At 43.9% G+C, this 11059-nt stretch overlaps 2 gene segments (V, D, J or C); both read left to right on the top strand.

Moving 5' to 3' along the window:
* The first annotated feature begins 364 nt into the window (after nt 1–364).
* On the top strand, nt 365–3778 carry LOC110542251 (immunoglobulin heavy variable 3-9-like). The segment is given in 4 exon segments: nt 365–496; nt 595–903; nt 2669–2703; nt 3686–3778. Coding segments are annotated over 4 exon segments (483 nt in total).
* A 4111-nt stretch (nt 3779–7889) lies between these two features.
* Nucleotides 7890–8425, top strand: LOC110542250 (immunoglobulin heavy variable 3-9-like). The segment is given in 2 exon segments: nt 7890–7997; nt 8097–8425. Coding segments are annotated over 2 exon segments (375 nt in total).
* The last annotated feature ends 2634 nt before the right edge of the window (nt 8426–11059 follow it).

Genomic DNA, 11059 nt, shown 5'->3' with positions numbered 1-11059 from the left:
ATCTAACATCCACATCAGGAAGAAGCCATGTCCAGCCCAGACAGGAGGAGAACCTAAGCTCATGCATCAAAAGCAATTATGTGTGCAACTATTTAATAACACATTACATTAGAAGGGGGAGTAGGAAAACAGTAAATTCCATGTATACACCCAAAAGGGATCTAAATAAAGTAGGAAGAATTCTTAACCAAAAAATGTGAATATGAAACTACCATACTTTGTAAAATTCTATAACTGACAGCAATGTCTTCGATGCCTTATATCTGCTCTGAGTACTGCCTTCTGTTGTCTCCAACTCCAGAGCAGCTACAGCAGGAAGACATGCAAATAAGGCTTCTCTGTGCGCTTGAATACCAGCCCTGCCCTAACTCTGCAGCCCTGGCAGAGGAGCCCAGCCCTGTGTTCCCAGGTCCTCACACTCAGTGAATAGCCATCCACAGACCATTCACCATGGACTTGGGGATGAGCTGGATTTTCCTTGTCTTTATTTTAAAAGGTAATTAATGGAAATGAGATTCTGGGTGTTATGTGAATATGAAAAAAAAAATATTGTGTGTGTGTGACAGATATCTGACCATCAGTCTCTGCTTGCAGGTGTCCAGTGTGATGTGCAGCTTGTGGAGTCGGGAGGAGGCTTGGCGCAGCCTGGAAAGTCCCTGAAACTCTCCTGTGCAGCGTCTGGATTCACCTTCAGTGACTATGGCATGCACTGGGTCCGCCAGGCTCCAGGGAAGGGGCTGGAGTGGGTCGCGTACATTAGTTATAATAGTGGTACAATCTACTATGCCGAGGCCGTGAAGGGCCGGTTCACCATCTCCAGAGACAATGCCAAGAACACGCTGTACCTGCAAATGAACAGTCTGAGGTCTGAGGACACGGCCACATATTACTGTGCAAGACACAGTGAGAGAATATAACTGAGAGCTCAGACACAAACCTCCCTGCAGGGCGCTCATGACCAGCAGGGGGCGCGGAGAGCACACAGAGATCTGGCTGACTTGAGTTCCAGCCTGATCAGAGTCCTGGAGGACATGGAGGGCTGAGTTCTGTGTTTGGCCGGTCTGTCCACAGAGATTCTGTCTACAAGTATAGTGGACAGCAATCCTTGAAGTGTCCAAATCTTATCGAACTTTCTATTTTCCTGTGTGGCATGTGTTTTGTATTTATTTTTATGGTGTTTCTCTGTCTTTCTCTGTAGGTCTATACCTGTCTGTCTCTCTTTGCTTCTGAATGCCTGTCTGTTTCTCTCTGTGTTCTTCCTTCTCAATGTGTCCTTTCCATGGACAGATCCCTGTAAAGTACATATTGATAATAGTGTCTAAATATTGCTAAAAGATCTCCAGAAAATTTTGGAGAGAGTTTTCAGCATCATATTCATGGAGGAGATTGACCAACTGGCATCTAGTCTAGATTCTCTCTTGATGCCAAACCTCCAACAGCCACAGGACTGTACTCACAGGTAACTGTGTGACCAGAAATAGTAACCGTACTCACACTCAGACAGAGTGACGTAAATAACTACACGGTTTAGTGTTGATGAACAATTCAAAGGATCGAGAAATAGGAATCCGGAATTGTCTTATTATATAAAATCTACCTCCAAACAGGGATGGTACAGACAAAGGACAGGCCCTTCACTGTACAAATCGGACTATGAGAGGGATACCAGGATTGTTGGGAGCACTGATGTTCTTCATCTCTGTAGACAAGCCCAGCAATGGGCGCCATGGCTGATCAACTGTAATGGGCCTGAATATATCCTGGAGCCACAACAGCCAAGTAACAGCATTTAGCCATCAAAAGCAGAGTGTATTTGCTCAAATGCACAGCAATCCAAAACAACAGGGCATAATACTCTGACTCATGCAGTGCTATGATAATGCTGTTACCTGATTACACAGTTAGGAGGAATCCTGAACTCTTGTTCACTTTCTATAAGTAGAGAAAAATTCAATAAAATGAATTAAAAGTTATCTTCAATCAAACCAACAGAGAAGCACAGCCCCACAACCAATTTCCACACCTGAACTGTCTTGTGGACCCAAAATAGCTTGAGGAAGGAGATTCCAAATCTTATTGACAAAGAAGCCAGCTGCACTACAAAAGGGGTTGCTGTTGATTGTCTTCCATGATTTCCCATGGGATATACATTCTTAAACTAGAGTGACTATATGTTCAGGGAAAGGAAATATTGAGACAGTTGGTGAGTCGCATGCTGATTTGAAGAGCTGTCTGCTGCTCCCAAAACCAAAGTCGGGGATCATGGAGTTCAATTGATCAATAAAAATGAGCTGAAGATCAACTAACAGTGGATTCCAAGAATTTCCAAGTGTATCTTCTGATGGTTTTTCCAAGTACTGTAACACAAAATTTAGACATATATAGAAACTGGCAGAACTGTTACACTTGTTCCAGCCATGTGGAGTGAGGGCCATTATGGAAGAAAAGGCCAAAAAGGAGCCATTAAAGCTGCCTTTAGTAAGGAAAGTAATGAACCAGAAACAACATCACAGCTTTTGGGGGACATTAGTGCAACCATCAGAAGTGTGAACACGGAAGAGTGGTTCCCAGATCTTCTCATTTCACTCTCCTATTTGGCCAAAGTTCAACGGGTGTTCTCCTCAAAGTCTCACAATACTTCTGGGTGTGTCTAATTCTGTAATTACAGTTACCCGGGCCCATGCAGCTCTTGAAGAAAAAGCGGTAAGTGGGCTTGAATCCAGGGTTCATGGATACAACCATATTTAAAGAACTTCAGTTTGTGGAGGAAGGAAAGCAACTGTTGGTGAACCAGCTGCTCCTCAGAACAATGGAGTGGGAGAGTTTAATGTTTTATGGTGATGGGATTTTAATAACCTATTGTATTTGGGACACTTTCTTTATCTTGTCTCTATTTTCTTTTAAATATCATACAAGAATACAGTGTCATATCCATACCCAACTCTTTCCCAAAAAATCCCCCACCTCTGGCCCTCTCAATACATCTTCCAACCTCATATCCTCTTCTTTATAACTCACTCAGTCCAGTTAGTGTCCCCATATGCACATGGTATAAAATCATCCAGTGGAACAAGAGCAGCCAACCAATGTGTGCATCCCCAAAGAAAAATGACTTTCCTTACCCCTGCAGGTGTCAGGGAATGCAGAGAATCTACAGCTATCCAGAGCTAATAATGAGCAGTGGTCAGTGCTTGTCCACAGGTTTTTTTTTTTCAAACCTCTCAGAACCCCCCCCCCCCAATCTCCCTGATCCTCCCTGCCCCTCACAACAAAGTTCAAGGAATGTCACTCAGAAGTGTGCTGAAAGAATGCAAGTACTGGTGAATGGGAGTGAGTCCTGTGAAATGCTGTCCTCTGGACATCTCATGGTCATTGCAAATAACATCACAGTGACTATGGCTCCTTGCACAGCATCTGAAAACACTAATCTGATTAAACGGAGCGTGAAAAGGAGAGGCAAGGTACTGCACATGCCCACATCCTCCCTGAGATCATCAGTAACTTTTACTAAATTGAGAGTGTTTTAAGCCTAACATAGTTTTCAATGCTTTTTTTTTAAAGAACACAGAAATCATCAAAGCTTTGGAGTACAAAGATCACAGGGCTATGAGGAATTCTGTTACAGATGTTTTGCCAAGGAACATGTAGTTAAACTCTCGTCTAAATATTTGTATTACACCCTTAGATTAGTGTTGCTCTCAGGCTTGGTCAGAGTGGGCTCTCCATAAAGTATGTGAAATTCAAAGCAGAGACCCATAACTACCATAATACTGAGTAAAAGTATTTTCTTATTCTCTCCTCTCCTCTCTTCTTCATGCACCATTTAACCAGATTAGATTTTTCAGGTCTTGTGCAGGAACCCATAGCTACTGTGAATTTGTCTGCAACGGCCATGTGATGTCTAGAGAGCAGCTTATTTGTCATATGTGTGCATATTTGTCACAGGTGCTGAAGCCAAGAGACCTAGCAGAAGACAGCAGGAAGTAATCTGAGAGCAAGGTTAGGAGCAACACAGTGAGGTGCTGTGTTATGGATGCACCATGGCCATGGCCATTACAGTCATGCACACACAGTGATAGGTACCTGCTGCACCAAGTCAGAAAAAAAAAATAGTAGAGATTGATTGAAGGAGGAGAGGGAGGGAGAGTAAGAAGAACAGAAAAGAAGAAAGGAAATGTAAGACATGAGGCAGAAGGGAAGGAAAGAAACATGAGAATATATGGGGCCAGAAAGGGGTCACTAGGAGTGAAAGGCAGAGAAGAGGAGGTAGCAGAAATGAAAGACTATAATCACAGCACAGCCAGCTCAGAGGACAGGTTCCCAGGGAGGCTGGGGATGAGGGTTTGAGCACAGGGTCGGGCCTCCCATTCCCTGAGCAAGGCGCTGCAAAGAGCCTAGTGCCCCTTCCTGCCTAAGCCCCCTGGTGACTCTCGGAACACCAGAGGCTGAGAACACACCTCAGCAGTGTAACCACGGGTTTTGCTTCCCAGGCTCCAGTCTCCAAAATAATGACTCTGAGACTCTACTGTTAATGGCTAGACCAGAAGCTTTGACTTGCTCCCTGACCAGCTCATAACTTAAATTACCTGTTTATTCTATTCTATGTGTGCTGCATGGCTTGATACTTTTCTTCAGTTTTATGCGACCTTCCTTCACAATGTTCCTGAGCAAAATCTTTCCACCTCGGACTCTATCCCAGAGTTCCACTCTCTCCCAGAATTTGCACCTTCTTATTTCGTGCCTCAGCTGGTAGGCCATTAGCTTTTATTGACAGGTGGTGCTTCCATACAGACACAGGAAAGTCCTACTGCACAGACGCCCCCGCCATCCTCATTTCAGTGTGTGGCAAACACTGTGATGCTCATGTGCACAGCCTGCTCTTATTTCACCTTTGCATTCAGGTGCGTGGTGTTCCACAGTGAATAACAAGATTCTTGCATTTACACTGTGGGTCATCTTCACAGGAGAACTGATGTCATCATATATGGGGTCTGGACTCTGGATAGGCAAGACACTGCTCTAAAGAACGGACATTCCAATGCAGGGGAATGTCAATGTTTGAATGGATGAAAATGCTAATTGCAGGAACCGTGTGTGCACATTTGCAACTGCATGTGGAGGCCAGAAGTTGATTCTGTTTCCACCAATTTAGCTATGCTTTCTTCTTAGACGGTCTCACATTGAACCTGAACTTGTCCACAGAGAGAATATCAAACCACCCAAATTAGTTTCCCGCCCCTCAGTGTCCTTCCACCAAGGCTCAGGACTGTCATTGAAAAATGGGTTGAAAGAATAAAACCAAAGTAGCTATGGGTCCATGAACAACGCCTGCACAAAATTCAGCCAGTTAAAGGCTCAATATACCAAACATGGGACACAACAAAAGCAGTGCTCAGAGAAAAGTCCATACCACTAAGTGCCTTCAAGAAGAAATTCATAACATCTCATTCAATCAACTTAATGGCTCACCTGAAAGCCCTAGGGAAAAAAGGCAGACACTTCCAAGAGAAATAGAAGGGTGGAAATAATCACGCACACTTGAAATCAATATATTAGAAATAAATAAAACAGTTCAAAGAATCAGTGAAACCAGGAGTTGTTTCTTCGCGAAAATCAACAAGATACACAAACCCTTAGCCAAACATACTAAAAGGCAGAGAGACACTATCGAAATCAATAAAATGAGAAAAGAAAAGGGGAACATGAAAACACTGAGGAAATCCAAATAATCATTAGGTCTTGCTTTAAAAGCCTATGTGCACAAAAAAAATGAAAATCTAAATGAAATCGACAATTTTCTTGATAGATTCCACTTACTAAAGCTCAATCAAGTCCAGATAAATAACAGAACAGCAACAGCACAAGCTCTATCAATGAATAGGACCACATGAAACTAAAAGCTTCTGTAAAGCAAAGGACACTGTCATCAGAACAAAATGACTCCCTACAGATTGGGAAAAGATCTTAACCAACCATATGTCTAACAGAGGATAATATCCAGAACATATAAAGAACTCAAGAAGTTAAACGGCAACAAACCAAGTAACCCAATTTAAAAAATGGGGTAAAGAGCTAAACAGAGAATTCTCAATAGAGGAGTATCAAATGTCCAAAGAACACTTAAAGAAATGTTCAACGTCCTTAGTCATCAGGGAAATGAAAATCAAAACGACCCTGAGATTTCGCCTTACACTCATCAGAAGGCTAAGATCAATACCTCAAGTGACAACACATGCTGGAAAGGTGTTGGAAAACGAGGAACCCTCCTCCACTGCTGGTGGGAATGTAAATTTGTACAATCACTCTGGAAATCAAACTGGTGCTTTCTCAGACAATTAGGAATAGTGCTTCTTCAAGATGTACCTATACCACTCCTATTCATATATCCAAAAGATGCTCAAGTACACAACAAGGACATTTGCTCAATTATGTTTGTAATGTTTATTTGTAAGAGCCAGAATCTGGAAACAACCCAGATGCCCCCCGGTTGAGGAATGGATACAGAAAATGTGGTACATCCACACAATGGAATATTACTCAGTGATAAAAAAACAAGGAAATCATGAAATTTAAAGGTAAATGGTGGGAATTGGACAAGATCATCCTGAATGAGGTATCCCAGAAGCAGAAAGACACACAGGGTATACACTCACTCATAAGTGGCTATTAGACACATAATATAGGATAAACCTACTACTTTCTTTACACCTGAAGAAGCTAATCAGGAAGGAGGACTCTGTCTAAAATGCTCAACCCCCATTCAGAAAGGCAAAGAGGATGGACTTCTGAAGAAGGAGGAAACAGGAAACAGGAAAGGAGCCTGCCACAGAGGGCTTCTGAAAGACTTTATCCTGCAGGGTATCAAAACAGATGCTAAGACTTATTACCGACCTTTGGGCAGAGTGCAGGGAATCTTATGAAAAATTTGGAAATATTAAGACCTGGAGAGGACAGGAGCTCACAAGGAGAGCAACAGATCCTAAAAGTCTGGGCACAGGGGTCTTTTCTGAGACTGAGACTCCAACCAAGGACCATTCATGGAGACAACCTAGCGCCCCTGCACGGATATAGCCCATGGCAGTTCAATGACCAAGTGGTTTCCATAGTAATCGGGACAGGGGCTGTCTGTGACATGAAGTCAGTGCTTGTTCTTTGATCACCTCCCCCTGAGAGGGAAGCAGCCTTACCAGGACACAGAGGAACACAATGGAGCCCCTCCTGATGAGACCTGATAGACTAGGGTCAGAAGGAAGGAGAGGACGACCTCCACTATCAGTGGACTTGGGGAAGACATGGATGGAGAAGGGGAAAGGTGCGTGGATTGGGACTAGGAGGAGGGAGGAAGTTACAGGGAGGATACAAAGTGAAATAAATGTAATTAACAAAAATTAAAATTAAAAAATTTTGAAAAAAAGTAAAATTCAGATAATTCTCAAGTGTTCTCATCACAGTCAGTCAGTTCTGCTAACATCACCTTGCAGGAGTGACCCTGCCCAAAGTCCACATCACAGAGAAGCCATGTCCAGGCCAGACAGTGGGATACACTAAGCTCATATATAGAAACACAATTATGTGTGGCACTATTTAATAACACATTCATACTAAAGAGACCTGTGACTATGGAAACAAAGCGTATTCTGTGTATGTGCATAACAGGGCATTAAATGAAGTAAAATTAATCCTTGACAAAAAATGTGAAAATGTAACTACCATAGTTTGTTAAATTCTATAAATGACATCAATGTCTTAGATGTCTTATATCTGCTCTGAGCACTGCCTTCTCCCCAGGTCAGACTCCAGAGCAGCTACAGCAGGAAGACATGCAAATAAGGCTTCTCTGTACCCTTGAAAACCAGCCCTGCCCTGACCCTGCAGCTCTGGCAGAGGAGCCCAGGCCTGTGTTCCCAGGTCCTCACATTCAGTGATTACCACTGACCACAGACCATTCATCATGGACTTGGGGATCAGCTGGATTTTCCTTGTCTTTATTTTAAAAGGTAATTTTTGGAGATGAGATTGTGGGTGTTATGTGGACATGAGAAAGAAAAAAAATTGTATGTGTGTGACAATTTCTCACCATCAATCTCTGTTTGTAGGTGTCCAGTGTGATGTGCAGCTGGTGGAGTCTGGAGGAGGCTTGGTGCAGTCTGGAAAGTCTCTGAAACTCTCCTGTGCAGCCTCTGGATTCACATTCAGTGACTATAGCATGAACTGGGTCCGCCAGGCTCCAGGGAAGGGACTGGAGTGGGTCGCGTACATTAGTTATAATAGTGGTAGCATCCACTATGCTGACGCCGTGAAGGGCCGGTTCACCATCTCCAGAGACAATGCCAAGAACACCCTGTACCTGCAAATGAACAGTCTGAGGTCTGAGGACACGGCCACATATTACTGTGCAAGAGACACAGTGACTGAATGTTGCTGAGAGCTCAGACACAAACCTCCCTGCAGGGCGCTCATGACCAGCAGGGGGCGCGGAGAGCACAGAGCTCTGGATTACAGAGACAAGTTCAAAGAGGACTGGGCTCATCTGTGTTTAGCCTGCCTGTCACAGGGATTCTCTCTACAAGTACAGTGTATAGGGATCCTTGAAGTGTCCAAATCTATATTCAACTTTCTGTTTGCCTGTACAGTATGTGTTTTGTATTTATTTTCTATGGTGTTTCTCTGTCTTTCTCTATATGTCTATACCTGTCTCTGTCTCTCTGTTCCTGTCTCTTTCTATATGTCTGTCTATATCTCTCACTCTGTGTGTGTATGAGTGTGTGTGTGTGTTTGTTACATGTTGACATTAGATGTCCTCCTTTATTAGTCTAAAAATAATTTGAAAATAGTTCCATCACTGGGCCCAGATCTCTCCAACTGCCTAAACTCAGAAGTAGTCAGATGGCACCTAGAAGCCAAAAGAACACTCTTCTTAATGGTATTCTGGGATCACAGATCACAGATCACAGCTGCACTAGTGAATTCCTGAGAAAAGAGAAACGGTTGTCTGACAGACTGTTTCCTAAAAATGACAATTTAAGTGGTTTCTTCTTAATTTCCAGCGGAGAGGTTCTGAAATGTTTGGTAATGGATGTCTTCTGAGAGCCAAACACCAACTTTCTTGTAGTTTCTGTAAATTGTGAAGGAGATGTGCATTCTTGCAGAGCAGTGCAGAGAGAGGAGCCTGTGGAAGCTGAGAGCACAGGGTGGAAGATTGCAGCAAAAGAAGAGATGAGTCTGCTAAATCACTGTGTTTCCAAAAGAGTTACAGGAATAGGGCTGAGTTGTCTACCAGGCATAGGCTTCTCTTAGAATAGAGCCTGGAGGGCAGGAATGTGCTGTTCTGTGAGGTGCACACAGAAACAATATGTGTTGTATTGGATCCAGAAACCTACTGCTCTCCTTTAAGTTTGTTTGTCAGGGTATTTGTCACCACAAGGAGAAGAAAGAAAGACAAGTGTCATCTGAGACCTCTGGGTCACAGTGTGCAGCACTTACAAGGTTACTCACCCCTCATAACAGGGGCAGAGTTTGCCAGGAAGACAGGACTTTGGGGTGACAGAAACGCAACCACAGCAACATCAACACCCGCCTCCATGGTCTTTCTCCAGCTGCAGTTGGAGGACCCTGGACTAACAATGTCAGAGTTCTCAGTGTACGGTAGGGACACACAGAAATCACAATCTCCATCTAGTTTAGGACTCAGGGTGTGTTCACAACATACTCTGGACAGTTTTCTGTACACAAATCCCACATGGACACTAGGGAGCTCATCAAGGTCATGGGTCCTCAGGTGATACATCAGTCTAGCAGGAAAAAAGGTGGACTTCCCAGAACACTAGAGAATTCCTTCCTTGTGACCCACTGAAAAGGAAAAGAAATGTGAGTAGTCCTGGGACTGACAAGCATTGGTGAGTGCTGGCTGATTTTAAAAGATGGCAGAGGACCATATCACTTCCTTCTGAGGATGCTCCCCAGGTTCTTCTCCAGGAAGAGCTGCAGGAGTCTGTGCTAAGACTGTGAAGAGCTCATAGACCTTCCCTGTCACTCGCACTGACTGAATTCTCTGTGACAAGCAGCACTTCTTCCTGAAGTCATGTTCACCAAGTCTCCAGGATGAGAACAATGCATGAGGATTTCTGAATTCACTGAAGAAAGCCCAATCCTCCAAATCACAGATGCATTTCATGACATTTCCAAGACCCAAGTCTTCCTGCTGCTCAGCTGAGTGATGGTGAAGACAGGAAATGTGTTACTGTGAGATACATAGAGAAGTGTCAGTGTAGCCCAGAAACAAAGCCCCTGTCTCCTGAAGCAGCTCACTGGGTTATGCCAGCTGACCCTCCCTGTGACCTGTGCTTCTCGGCTGCATCACCAGAGTCAGCACAATCTTTCTTATAACAATTTTCCAACAGTCTACCTGCCCCACACTGAGGAACAGCCTTGTAGTTGGTGTGGATTCTCCTGTGACACAACTGAACATGTGTGTAATCGCGTCATTTAATTTTATTTATTTATTTACTCATTAGAATTTATTCAGTTCATATTCCCTGCTGTAGCCCTTCCTTGTCTCCTCCCAGCCCCACCCACTCTCCCTTTTCTCCCCCTTTTTCCCTTCCCTAATCCACTGAGAGGGAAGGACCTCCTCCCTTTCTATTAGACCCTAGCTTATCAAGTCTCATCAGGTCTGGCTGTATCGTCTCACTCTGTGGGCTGGGAATGCTGCACTCCCAGGGGGAGGTAATCAAAGACCAGGCCATTGAATACATGAGGACACAGCCCCTGCTCCTCTTACTAGGATACCCACATGGAGACTGCAATGCCTATGGACTTCCTCTGAACAAGGAGTCAAGGTCCTCTCCACGCATGGTCTTTGGTTGGAGCAGCATTCTCTGCAGGCCCACTGGGACCAGGTTTGGGGAACTGTTATTCTCCTTATGGAACTTCTGTCACCTCCAGGTCTTTCTATCTCCCTTATCTCCCTAAGGTTTGCAACACTCTGCTCAAAGTTTGGCTGTAAGTCTCCATATAGTCTTTGATACCCTGATGGGTAGAGTCTTTAAGAGGTATCTGG

The sequence above is a fragment of the Meriones unguiculatus genome, chromosome 7 (assembly GCF_030254825.1).
Source record: "Meriones unguiculatus strain TT.TT164.6M chromosome 7, Bangor_MerUng_6.1, whole genome shotgun sequence".
NCBI classification, from domain to species: domain Eukaryota; kingdom Metazoa; phylum Chordata; class Mammalia; order Rodentia; family Muridae; genus Meriones; species Meriones unguiculatus.
Note: the sequence above shows the minus strand (reverse complement) of the source record. Positions and strands in the feature narration are given on the sequence as shown.